General features: G+C 34.5%; 1 protein-coding gene across 1 annotated transcript in view; it reads left to right on the top strand.

The window, feature by feature from the left end:
• Window positions 1–14,445, top strand: part of LOC145269489 (pleckstrin homology domain-containing family M member 2-like) — a 199,812-nt gene that overhangs the window by 139,805 nt on the left and 45,562 nt on the right. The window contains exons 7-8 of the mRNA XM_080125214.1: window positions 4,611–5,902; window positions 9,940–10,006. Coding sequence (XP_079981340.1) covers window positions 4,611–5,902; window positions 9,940–10,006 — 1,359 coding nt within the window. The remainder of the gene's footprint in view (window positions 1–4,610; window positions 5,903–9,939; window positions 10,007–14,445) is intronic.

The following is a 14,445-nucleotide window of genomic DNA, read 5'->3' on the forward strand; positions in this document are numbered from 1 at the left end:
CAACTGATGGTATTCTGAGTCAGCTAGCAAACAAAACGTTTGGTTGGTGTGAGTTGGGGGTGGAGACGGAAGAGAATGTTAAAGAGAGTTGGCTGTTTCTGCAGTTTTTATGTTTGTTTGTTTTTGTTTTTTTCTGTTGAATATTACTCTATGGTACGTTTTTGTGAAGGTCAAGTGTAGATATGATTTGCCAGATGCTACAGGTTATTAGGTATGATTGACGGGGTGTAATATGGCTGGCTGTTTCATATTTCTTCAGTTCTGGTGCTCTTATCTATATAATATTCTACTTGTTCTTTTCTTAGTTAATCTTTACATTGTGCTTTGAAAAAGGCTAAAATACAGTTTTGGAAGGCCAAAATTACTTTTAAAAATGGCCAAATTCATGAAATCTGGCTTTAAAAGGGCTAATCTGGCAACCCTAGACAAGAATATTAGAGTGACCTCTTTTTGATGTAGCCTCGTTTTCGAATATCATTATAACAATAATATATGATCGTTGATGTAATGGTGTGAGAAAGGAAATTCATATTAATTTCGACTTGCAGCAGTTCTCCCACGAAAAAAGAAGCTTGCAAAATGTTATGTAAAAAAAAAAAAAAAATGGTAACATTTGAAACAAACAAGGCAACAAAAAAAAAAAAACAACATTGTCTGTGCTGGACTGAAGGAGTAAATTAAAAACTGTCTCTTAGAAGATGATTTTATTATTTGTATTGAACTATGTAGCACAATATTACTTTCTGAGTATTTATTAGTAATTATTAATTTATCTCAATTTGGGTCAGTTCTACATTTCAAATGCAGTGGACACTATTTTCATAAAAAATGTTAATAAATTCATATTTGCTATGTTATTGGTAATCGTTTTGCATTATCCAGAAAAATATAGCTTTACCAAAACATATTTGTTGATTAAAAAATATCAGCTTTACCAAAACATATTTGTTGATTAAACATATTTTCATTCTTTGAGTCCTGCTAGTATTGAATTTTATTTGACAGAAATTTATTTGTTGTGTCCCTTTGTGAATCCTTTTTTTTTTTTTTTAACTATTTTCTCAATCCGACCCTTAAAGCATATTCTGACACAGAATAAATATCGATTAAACTCTTTTAAATATATCAAAAACTCTGAATGATTTATTTTATTTGACTACTAGCTGTGCATACCCGGCATCGCAAGGTAAAAGAAAACATGTTGCCAGATGGAAGTTTTAGTCAAATACTATTAAAGATACACACCAAATATTCTAGAGATTTTCTTGAAAATTGACCATATTTTGGATCTTTGGAATCATAAAACATAGTCATCTTCATCTATGAAATTTAAACAAGGAAATAAAATCTTATACTTCCGGTTTTTTTTTTTTAAATGCACCTGATGTTGGTTATAATAATAATTAAAAATAAATTAAATAAACCAACTTGATATAATATTTCTAAGTAGAATACTTAAACTAATTCTATTACTAATTTCCATTAAAAATTTAGAGCTAATTATTAAAACAGATTCTAATTAATATAATATGCAAATGAGATAATCTCTTGAACATTGATTTCTTTTGAATAAATAGTACGAGCATGCAAGAAAAAAGTATATAACTGTTTGTTTTCAGTAATAAAATTTATTTGTGAAACAGTGTACATTTTGTATATATTAACCAAATTGTGAACAAACAAGCAGGCAGGAATATGATTTTATTATAATTAGCTATTTTTCATCTATATATGTACTAGCGAGGGGTACCCGGCGTTGCCCGGGTGTTTGGAGATGTGTGTGGTTTTGGGTAAATCAAAACTCCGGGGGGGGGGGGGGTAAAATAAAAATGTTTTGGTAGGTAAGTATGAGGATCAACCCCGAAGCCTTGAGGCAAAGTTGTAAATTAAAGTGTGAAAAAAAAACGTGCAACGTTAACCATTGCGCCACCGCAAGATGCTAACGGAAACACGTTTGAATTTATTTAATTACTTGGATTTGACAGGTGCACGTTTTAATGACTTAATGAGGTCAAGCTTGACTGCGGGATAGTATTTCATTTACTGCGGGAACGCTTTTCTTTATTTTTATTTTCCCAAGATGTTATAGGAAAAAGACTAACCCATATGCGGCAAGCGACAAATGCTGAATATTTATCTTCCCGAAGTCGAGCAAATTAAATAGACAGGCGAGCTCCGTTGTTAACTCTGAGATATTACGATTTACATGTCATATAAAAAGTTTTAAAAAGTTGTGAACCGACTGACCGCTTCTCTGAAAAAAGCCTTTTGTAGACATACAGAAAAAGCGAACACACATACACACATTTTCGCTTTTATATTTATAACATATAGACACAGTTAAAAAAAAAACACAGATAATGACAGTTCTGAATTTTTTGAGATGAGGTATTGTTTTGATTGTTTGGACAATTATTCTCATCTTGAGTGTATTAACACTAAAGGAAAAGAGGTTAGCTCTGTATTGTAAGAAATTGGACGGTGGATTCGAGGGTATGTCCGTAAATTATAAAAAAAAAAAAGGTAAATTTTTAGGGGGTCACTAGAGTACTTTTTAAGACTTTCTTATGATTCAGTTTTTAACTAAATGCTTATGCTAATTGTCAATATGAGTGAAAAAACTATTTATATATATATATATATATATATATATATATATATTGTTTTCACAAAATCAAGACCCCCCCCCTCACCTTTTGGGTTAAGTACTGCCGTAAGTGTATCCCACCTGCTGCTTATTTGGCTACAAGCAAGGTTCGCTGTTTGTTTGTAAACAATATTAGTGAAAAAAATGTTTTATAAAACCGTGGATAGATAACTTACATGTGTTTTCGTTGTTTTTTGTTTGTTTGTTTTTTTTTAAGTGCAGGGAGGCGACCCTAAGAAAAAAGGGGGTTGGGGGTATTATTTCTCTTGGGTAGGGTATAGTTGTTTAAAAACCGTGGATAGACAACTTACATGTGTTTTCGTTTTTTTTTTCGTTTTTTTTTTTTCGTTTTTTCTAGAAAGCATAGTGCAGGGAGGCGACTCTAAGAAAAAAGGTTTGAAGGGATTATCTCCCTTGAGTAGGGTATATGTGATTATTTTCTAAGCCCCCCCCTCCTCTTTGGGTTGAGCACTGTCGTAAGTGTATCCCACCCGCTTCTTATTTGGCTACAAGCAAGGCTCGCTATTTGTTTGTTTGTCTGTAAATAATATTAGTGACAAAAATGTTTTACGAAACCGTGGATAGACAATTTACGTGTGTTTTCGTTTTTTTCTTTTTTTTGTCTTTTTTTTGTCTTTTTTTTGTCTTTTTTTTTGTTTTTTTTTTGTTTTTTCATTTTTTTTTTTTCTAAAAAACATAGTACAATGCAGGCGACTCTAAGAAAAAAGGTTTGGGGGAGATTATCTCCCCTGGGTAGAGTGTGTTTTTTTGTTATTTTCTCTTATTTTCTCCATATAAATTTGTAACTAATGTATTCCAAATGTGGCTAAATTCAATACTTAGATGACTTAGGGTGTTGTTGCTATCCACCCTATGTGTTGCTTCCTTGAGTTTACTAATCCTATAAAAAAAAGGATAGTTTCTCTATATATAGTGGAGTGTATAACGTTTAGATACCGTTCAACAAACACGAATAATAACAATTTACAGATGTTTCTTTACACAAAGGAATGGATAACATCTTTGTGTTATTTACATCTGACCAAACAGGAAAACATACCTTCGTCCGTCTTTTGGTTTTGGTCAACGGATCTACAAAAGCTGCAATAAAAATTTATCCCAAGGAACAACCATCAAGTCTCTGGTTATATTTTCATGCAACTTTTATTTCCAGATGTTCCCCGCTTGGAAGTTGCACACTTTCCTTGTTCTACATTTTTGCTATCTTCTGCCTTGATAGCTTCCCCAGCGTACAGAAGCCAATACGACGGGCTGCTATCTCACCAGTCACGAGCTGACTCCACTCATCTATTCAACTTGGCTGTCCCACTTCAACTGACTCGGACTCTCTTTAAACTGCCTATGTGTAAAACTATTTTTTTGTAACTGTGTCATTACTGCAATGTAGCACTAAATAATTAAATCACCTGTTGTTTGTCACTTTATGCATTTGTTATTATTGTTAGTTAAAATTACTGTTTGTTTTATGTTAATATTCCAAAGCTAACACTTTTGATACATCTAGACTTCAAAACGATCGTGATAATAATCATTCATGATTAGGTTCTGGCGTTTTTCGGGAAGCAACAATATAACATACACACCTAATTATATGAATGTTAATGGGTAAGTTGGTATACCTATTTTTGGAATAACGGACTTACCTGAAGACTATAAATATAGTTACATTTAACTCGTTATAGGGTAGTGATTCATAGTAGTTGTGGCCCCAGAATCATGACGTATACTTCTGTAACATACTTTTGCTAAAACACTTTTTGTTACCTACATCACTGTGTTTTTCTCGATTACTACCAGCCTGCAAGACTACAACAATAAAGATATACAAAAAAAAATACACATTGGCCTTTATTATATAATACAGGATTCCTCGTTTTGATTTTCTACCATTGTTCACACATATACTTTATTGATTGTTTTTATTTTTACTTTTGTTTTATAGATTTCCAGTTCCTTGATTGAATCGACACTCACAGTTACAGACAGTGATTGCGTGAGCACCAACAGTGACAGCCCGAGTGTCCAGAGCGATGTACATTTACCACAGATGCATCACGTGGGTTCCCTCGACTCTGGTTACTACTGTGGAGGTGGCGGTGGTCTTGGACGACCCCACCGTTACAGCCGTGGTAGCCTGACCATGTCGGATAGCCTGTCCATGTCTAGCATCAGTTCCAACACAGATGACTGTCGGTACAGGCGGATTGAAAATGCCCTCGGTCCGAACGTCGACGGAGAGAATAATCTAGAGGTCATCCATTTGAAATCTAAAGTTCTAAAACGGAAAAAGGTCAAGTCGAGCAATCGACGGGACTTAAATACTCCGGGTAAAGAGAACAGTTTGAAAGCTGTCAGCAGGACTACGACAGCCGTTAGTAATACCACCACCACCATCACCACCGATAGTAAAAGCGCTACCATGAACACGACAGCATGTAGAACTTTGATGTCAAAGAAGGAAGAGTCTGATGTAAATACAATTAGTACAAGTAATACCGATGTAAAAATTTGTGATAACTTAGACAAAGCGGATCGTTTGGTCGTTATTGGTGATAATAACGCAGGCCAGGAGAGATTACGTAAGCAGATAACCGATCAAAATGAAGATCTCTGCAAACTGGATAACAAACTCAATGAGAACGAGACAAATTCTGATAGTCTGGCACCACCGATTCTCAAATTTGACGAGCGAACCGTTCCTGATAGCAGTAAGATATTAACAAAAGAAGACCCACCGAGCCCCCAGGAGAACCCCGAAAAAGCCGATGAGTCAACTACAGACTTTGAACCGCAGAGTAGCACAGACGAGCCCCTGAAGGATTCATACAACACCCAAAGTGCAGTCATCGACAAAGCAATGGTGGTGCCAGAAGATGAAGAAAACTTGAAAGATCTCGACATGGATTCAAGCCGTGATGCAGAGGTCGGCGAAGATACCCTGGATACAAGTTACAGCGCTGAATCTTCGTCTCTGTCCGGGACTGAAGAGAGGTTGAAAGAATCTACCTCGACCCCATGTCGTGGAGCCACCGTCTTTCAACAGGATATTTATTCTCCTCCTAGCGGCCAAACGAAGCTAGACATGCCGAGTGGGCCACAACATTCACATGTGACGGATGATATCTACCCACCGAAACCTGTCAAGCCGGATCCGACTGAAAAAGATCTTTCATTGGAGAAAGGAGCGGATGTTTTAGAAGAAGGTGTCGATGCTGGTGATGCAGGTGAAGTGTTGTAAGTATGAGTTTGATTCCATTTCGTGTTCATGGATCTGTTTGGTTTCAGATTTTTTTTTTTTTACATGGGTATTACCAATTACCACTTATCATATATGGCACAATCATATTGACACACCGGTTCTTGTTAGATTATTCAAGTTAAGCAATGATTAACCTGGCTAGTACTAGATGGGTGACAATTTGAGAAGGCTAGGCACTGTATGTACCGTGCCAAGTCATAAATTTCCAGATTGGTATCTGGGGGCACGTTTAATTCACTGAGGAAGATGCACCCTCAAATAGACTTGCCTGGCGGGTAAGTGACAAGTCGGTACTACGCTTAATAATATACGAGCAACCTGCTACAAGATGCCTTCCTGAGCTTGCATGTCAAGCACGTTTGCCGCTGAAGTGTGTGCGACACAAAGTTGCACCTCGTGAATCACCTAAAACACTTCGTAATGAGCAAAAATGTATACTCCTATCTGAGTTCTGCCAACGACGACCACTTATCAAGGCCTAAAGGCCACTCAAGACTAAGGGTTAATCATCATAATATCGTATGAATCCAAAAATTCTATTGTTGGCATTGGTTTCCCTGATATTAGTCAGAATTATTTCTAGAAAGACATTAAGTACTTACGAAAGGGACCACGAGAACGTTACCAACATTCTAAGTGGAAGTGATTTTTGTGGAATGAACTGTATTCGAACTTGGAACACCTAGATCATCAGTCCATGTCGTCAACGACTTAACCATCGAGGTAATGATTATACAGTGGTCCATAAGACAACACCATAATGATTGGCAGTGGTGGAAATTTGCTAGAATTTGATTATTTAAGAGGATGGCTTAACAAGAACTTGTTTACATTAGACTAGAAGACGACCATGTTGTAGTCAGCTGGAAAGTATTCCCGCAGTATAGAGTTCCACAGACGGGAAGTTTTAGGAAAGAAACTCTGTTCATGGAACTTGTATTTTAGGTAAAGATAAAGAGTAAGTGAAATTATTCAAATGAAATAAACCTCTTCGTTGTAGTTATCGTCAGTAACATGTTTACGTGATCGTAGTAGTTGTATATTTATGATCTGGCTAAAGATTATCATCGTATCTGGTTTAACATCTATTTTACACGCTCTCGTGCTGTCAGATCAGGTTGTCTGAAGATATTGGTTTCCTAAATTAAAATGCATCAAACATTGATGCTACTGTTTTTTTTTTATTATTCATTTTCCTTTGTAAAACTAGAAATAAAAAAAAATTTTCTCTACAAAACAACCAAATTAAACATTTTTTTCTTTTTACAAAGGAGTCACCACTTATCAAGGTCCGAGGGCCACTCGAGGATAAGAGTTAATAAGTGTACGATGGTCAAGTCATCGACAGTAGTGGAAATTTGGTAAATTGGATTACTTAAGGGGATGGCTCATCAAGAATTTGTTCATGTTGGACTTGAAAACAACCATATTGTAGTCAGTTGGAAAGCAGGAAAACGGAACAGAGTTCCACAGGCGTGCAGTTCTATGAAAGAAGCTTTGTTCATGGAATCTATGTTTAGGTTTGGGCACATATAAAGAGTGGAGGAAATTATTGATAGTGGTTTCAGATAAACAGGTGTTTTTCGTGAAAGACCAGGGGGGACCATAGATTGGAGCTCAATTGAGCACTTGCCATGAAAATAATAATAAAGCAGAGATAGACTTGTGACGTCTCTTCTGTGGGAAAGATGGTTGCAGGGAAGAAAAAAGGGCATCCCCCACTAGGCTATGAAGTCTATTTTGAACTCTGTCAAGGCAGGATAAGCTGCTTCTAGCATCTGTTATAGAAAAGGCAAAGTGTGGGTGTGTGTTTGTATGTCTGCCAAAAATTTTCGACACGTGACGGATCCGTATATGAACTCCATTATTTATAGACACTGTGATAATAAAAAAAACATAAGTATAATTAATAAATAGTAAAGTGATGTTGGGGTTGGGGTTTGAATAGATGGAATTGCAAGTAATTATTTGATCAAAAGGAAAGGACAGTATTAAAAAAGAGAGGATAAAATAACATTAAATAAAAGTTAGAAATATAAATGGGGATGGAAAAAGCCGTCAAAGAATTGTAGGAATTGTGTAACTTTTTGGACACTTCTTGAATATCTCAACAAGATCCTTCTTTGAAAACTATGGAAACCGAACAAATCTGAGAACTTGGACGCAGCAGACTAATTAAGGTTAGGGTTAGGGAAACCTGTATCTGTAGACATAATGGTTTCTTATACAGCCGACAAGAAAATCCGGACATAATCTTCGACATATACATATGCGTACGACAGAAAGCTTTAATTGAACAAGGCCATGTTGAAAGAATGGATGAGCGTTCTTGGGTTATATATAAATTATTAATTTGTTGTTGAACTTTTAATGTTGTTTTAATTTTAAAAATATTACATTTAAATTATTAATTTGTTGTTGACCTTTCAATGTTGCTTTAATTCAAAAATGTTTCATTTACATTATTAATTTGTTGTTGACCTTTTAATGTTGCTTTAATTTAAAAAATATTTCATTTAAATTATTAACTTGTTGTTGACCTTTTAATGTTGATTTAATTTAAAAAATGTTTCATTTAAATTATTAACTTGTTGTTGACCTTTTAATGTTGCTTTAATTTAAAAAATGTTTGATTTAAATTATTAATTTGTTGTTGACCTTTTAATGTTGCTTTAATTTAAAAAATGTTTCATTTAAATTATTAATTTGTTGTTGACCTTTTAATGTTGCTTTAATTTAAAAAATGTTTCATTTAAATTATTAATTTGTTGTTGACCTTTTAATGTTGCTTTAATTTAAAAAATGTTTCATTTAAATTATTAATTTGTTGTTGACCTTTTAATGTTGCTTTAATTTAAAAAATGTTTCATTTAAATTATTAACTTGTTGTTGACCTTTTAATGATGATTTAATTTAAAAAATGTTTCATTTAAATTATTAACTTGTTGTTGACCTTTTAATGATGATTTAATTTAAAAAATGTTTCATTTAAATTATTAACTTGTTGTTGACCTTTCAATGTTTTTGTAATTAAAAAAAATGTAGAACAGTAAGTTCTGTTAACAGGGGAAGGTCTGGATAAACTTGGGAGGGAGTGATAACCATGGACGGTACGTTAGTTTGAAAGTGAATTTCTAAAAACTGTGCAACACATGTCACCATATAAAATGGCTTGGTTTTTTGGTTTTACGGCATATCAACCCTTTTTCAGGTTATTTAATACTAAATCCAGTAATTTTTGGAAAAAAAAAAAAATTTATGCTTCAGTTCTTTTTTTTATATCTTAAAATGTTTATTCATGGTGTTTGGTGTGGATGTTTTGTTTTACGGCATATCAACCCTTTTCGGGTTATTTAATGCTGAATCCAGTGATTTTGGCAAAGGTTTTCATGCTTCAAGTTCTTTATATCTGCAAATATTTATTCACGGTGTTTGGTTTGATTGTTTTGTTTTACGGGTTATTTAATGTTAAATCTGGTGGTTTTGGTAAAAGATTTTATGCTTCAAGTTCTTTATATATGGGTATGCGGCGCTACCCGGGTGTGTTAAGTAAAAAAAAAAAAAAAAAATCAAAACAGTACAAAAAAAAGTGGTAGTAAGCAGGCAGGCAGACTCAAACCTATAATGCAAAGGAGGAAAAGAAAAAAAAAAAAGCGTGATGTCTTAGCCGATGTCTTTATGCAACAAAATCTCGTCCCAATTCTGTAGAAGCACCCTCAACGTTGCTTAACCTTGATGATCCAATGAGAACTGGTATGTGGATGTGATTATGTCGTATAATATTAAAACAAAGTAAGATTACTCACATTTAATCACCCATGTTCAGTTTAAAGTTGTTTAACTTTGGTGATCCAACCAGAAACGTATTTCAATGTGATGCAGCCATGAATTATAATCAAAATTTACTCATCTAGCAAGGGCAAATACTTAAGTTAGCCTTTAAATAAAGAACGTAAATTTTGTTTATCATATATTTTTTCTATTTTATTTTATTTTTTTTTTTTTTTTACAGGCTGGATAACCACATTCTGTTGTATTTGATGTTGGAAATCTTAGATGAAAATGAACGATTTCTAAAGGTACAGTTTTGTTTATATTAGCGTTGTTTCACTTTTGGAGCCACACTTTTGAGAGCAAATTATTTATTAACATTTTGCACATATTATGCATTCCCTTCTCCACTCAGTTTTCTTGTATGCTTGTGAAACATGCTACCACCAGGCAACGCCGGTTAACCGGTCCTGCTAGTGTCATAATAAATACGAAATCTGCATTAATCAAAATAACATATTTAAGCATGTTTTACGATCGGGCAATGCTGGGTGGCCTGCTCGTATATATATATATATATATGATGAAAATGATGGAAATAGTATTCCGACAAAATAGAGAAAATAAAAAGGAACAAACCGTATTATGTGTTCATCAACGTTTCGTCTTTATTTCGAGACTTCCTCTGGATGAATGAGATTAAGAAACAAAAAATACCAGTAGAAAATATTGGAAAATGTTTCACGTGCACAGTGTGACGCAGTTCTATTTCAGAGAAACGGAAAAAATTTTGAATTTCCAACGTCTTTTTTCAAAAAAAGCTTATTAACAAGAGAATAGTCTGAGAAAAAAATCAGAATGATGGGTTACTTTTTTGCACGTAGGACAGATAGATAGATAGATAGATAGATAGATAGATAGATAGATAGGTGAGCTCACTACATCTAACTATATCGTCTGAACTTTTTAACATGTTATCTCTGATTCAAATGTTGCTAGAAAAAGACAGAAAAATCTCCGTCCAGAAGTCAGATGCTTTCATTGATTTCCATTTTGGTTGATGAACACATAATACGGTTTGTTCCTTTTTATTTTCTCTCTCTCTCTCTCTCTCTATATATATATATATATATATATATATATACACGAGCAAACAGTTAATAAAACATGTTAAAAAAACACTTTGAAAAAGTTAAAAACATATTTAATCTGAAAAGGTAACACTTGATAAGTGGATAGTTTGCTCGTATTATAAGCTCTATCTCCTATTTGGTTTTATCGAGCTTTTATATCTGGCTGAGATAACTTTATAAATATTAATTCTTTAATATTTATATTATACTTTAATTTTACCATCTTGGATCATTTTGGTAAATTTAATTGTAATTTTTATTTTATTTTATATATATATATACATATATATATATATATATGTGTGTGTGTGTGCATGGCAAGTAAGCTACACACTTTTGAGATCAAATTATTTGTTAACATTTTGCACATATTATGCGTTCCCTTGTCCACTCAGTTTTCTTGTATGCTTGTGAAACATGAACCTTTTCAGAAGAATTAGAGGAGAGAATTTTGGCCTCAGAAATGAGATGATTCAGAAGATTGGTCGAAAGACGAGGAAGTCAAAAACGGAATAAGGCAAGCCGTCGGTCGTTATGAAGATCTTGTCACCACAATCAGGAGGTGCAAACTAAAACGGTTCAACCACGTAACAAAAGGAGAGAGGCTTGCCACGACAGTGCTCCAGGGAACAGTCAGAAGAGGAAGAAAGAGAGAAAAACAGATGGGAAAACAATATCACTGACTGGACATGATTGAAACTGAGCGAGGCGGTCAAATGTGCGGAGGACAGGGAAGGATGGAGAGGACTAGTTGACAGGTCATCTGTAGCGCACTAATGGCAACTGCCACGGGGCAGGTGGTGGCGGCATTATATTCATAACTTTTACTACCATTTTAGGAAATTAATTTAACAAATAAAATTTTCCGATTCTTTGAAAGTATTGCATTGTCACTTGAAATGATATCCGAACCAAAGTTATTATTATTATTAAAGTAATATTATACTATGAGATATTTTAGCCCAAACTAAAAAGAGACTAAAGTTATAGCCTGTTGAATCAGTATGAGTGCTCTATGCCAAACTTCTAGAGCAAATGTAGTACTGTGGTGACTAATCCCTATTAATCCAACAAACGGATACCATAATACTTAGTTTGTTGCACATTATCATAACAATGGTCCATACAAAATTTTGGTCAGATCGGTTGAGTGGTTCTGATGTTTTGGTTACATTCATTGCATACAGTTAGAAATGAACTTGTCTTTGGTTTCTTGTCTGCTCTGTGTCCATTTTTATTTTTTCATTTTTATCATTTTAAGCTCTTGTTCACCCCAAACAAGACATATTTCCACTTGGATATAAGGGGCTACTATTTGGGACCATGCCTACAGGGACACTATGTAGGGATTTGAGCAGCAAGATATAGTTTGCATTACATTTAAATTTCTGCATATTAGTAGAGTCAGAGAAGCAGAAAATAGGGAGGGAATTCCAAAGTCTAACATTTTGGGGGGGGGTAGAAAGCTTCCGTCTTCTAGGGACCTCTACAGTAAAGGGGTGGAATTTTGCTGCTTGTTGGGTTAGTCAGGAGGGTATTTACATCAAGTGCTACAAGTTCGTCAGAGCACATTCCATTAAAGTACTTGTAAAATAGGCACAGGGGTGCAGTATTACAGTGATGAGGCAGAGGTTGGGGCTTGGTTGACAGTGCGGGACCTTTGGATTGAAGACTCTATTCTCAGTATCTCATCACATACAAAGAGTAACTCACCGATACTCTCTTGCCCTTTTCTGGTTTCTTTTGTCATAGAAACTAATTTAATGCTTAAACGTACTGCAAAAGACTGCCACTGTTTTGTTAGTGTTCGCAAAAACGGAAGAGATATTGAGCAAAGTGATGCGACACGTGTTAGGGAAGTGCACCACACTGAAAAAAAATAATTTACCAATTAAATCTAAGAAAATTACAGCTCGATTCAGTTTTGTCAATAGTAAGTCTTCAGACATTGAGAAAACTAGAAGCCAAGTACGTCCAAGGATGGAGTACTGCTGCCATATCTGGGCAGGAGCTGCTAAAAACAGCCTATCCTGCCTTGACAGAGTACAAAATAGACTTTGTGGCTTAGTGGGAGATTCCCGTTTCTCTACCCTGCAACCTCTCTCCCACAGAAGAGACGTTGCGAGCCTATCCTTGTTTTATCGTTATTTCCATGGCAGGTGCTCGTCTGAACTCCAATCTCTGGTCCCCCCCTCACCAATCTTTCACGAAAAACACCCGTCTAGCTGAATCCACTGTGAAAAATTTCCCCCACTCTTTATCTGTGCCTAAATCAAAACGTGGATTCCATGAACAAAGCTTCTTTCTTAGAACTGCACGCCTGTGGAACTCTGTTCCGTCTGCCTGCTTCCCACCTGACTACAACTTGGATGTCTTCAAGTCCAACGTTAACAAATTCCTAATGAACCGCCCCCTTAAGTAAACACTTCATCAAATCTCCACACTAACGTACTGTACTTGCAATAACCCTTATCCCTGAGTGGCTTCCGGGCCTTGATAAGTGGTGACCACCGTGTAAAAAAAAAAAAAAAAAAAAAAGAAGACTTGATTAACCAACAATGATAAAAACTAAAAAAAATTACGAAAAGCAAAAAAAAAAAAAAAAATTTGGCGTGTTTATCCAGTTTTGCTCCCAATATTAAAAACTGCTCATAAAAAAAAAAAAAAATAATTTACCAATTAATCTCGTCAACCAAAACCTAAATCATGTTTTGATTGTGACCCATTGCATTTGTACTAAGATTTCTCGTGTAAAATTAAAAACTGTCTAAATTGTAGCTGCATCAGACACAGAAATACACTCTACAAAATTAAATACAAGATATGAAAAAAAAAGAGCTTGGTAAAAATTGCTACAGGGTGACCCAAAAAAAAAACAAAAGCTAAATGGAGGCCATCTAGAACATATGCTGTAGAACGGAGAAAAAAGGGCCAGAGACCCTAGTGTTTTGATGTGATGTTTTGAATATAATAAACTAGTTATGACCAAAGTTTCATTTCATTCAAACAAACACTAAGAAACGGGGCCTAATTAAAGTTATATATATATATATATATATATTAAAAATATACTACAAATTTATTATTCGACAAGGAATACGAAAATTTTAAGTTTTTTCCTTAATCCATGGATTTTCAATGTATATATATATATATATATATATATATATATATATATACAGGGTGACCCCCCCCCCCCAAAAAAAAAACAAAACAAAAGCTAAATGGAGATCATCTAGTACATATGCTGTAGAACGGAGAAAAAAAAAAGGCCAAAGACCCTAGTGTTTTGATGTGATGTTTTGAATATAATAAACTAGTTATGACCAAAGTTTAATCTCATTCGGACAAAACACTAAGAAACGGGGCCTAATTAGAATTGGGCCCGTTTTTTGGGGGGGGGTCACCTTGTATAAGTGACAGTTGAAAATATCAGTAAATTTTCACAGGTAAAAAATGTTAAATAAAAACAGACAGCTCGATTCAGGCTTAGATTTGTCAATAATAAATCTTCAGACGTTGAGAAAACTAGGCCAACCAACAATGATAAAAACAAACAAAATCATAAAAAAACATGACTGGCAAAAAATTCATTTGGTGTTTATCCAGTTTTA

The sequence above is a fragment of the Euprymna scolopes genome, chromosome 45 (assembly GCF_053919585.1).
Source record: "Euprymna scolopes isolate OS-2025 chromosome 45, ASM5391958v1, whole genome shotgun sequence".
Classification (NCBI taxonomy): domain Eukaryota; kingdom Metazoa; phylum Mollusca; class Cephalopoda; order Sepiida; family Sepiolidae; genus Euprymna; species Euprymna scolopes.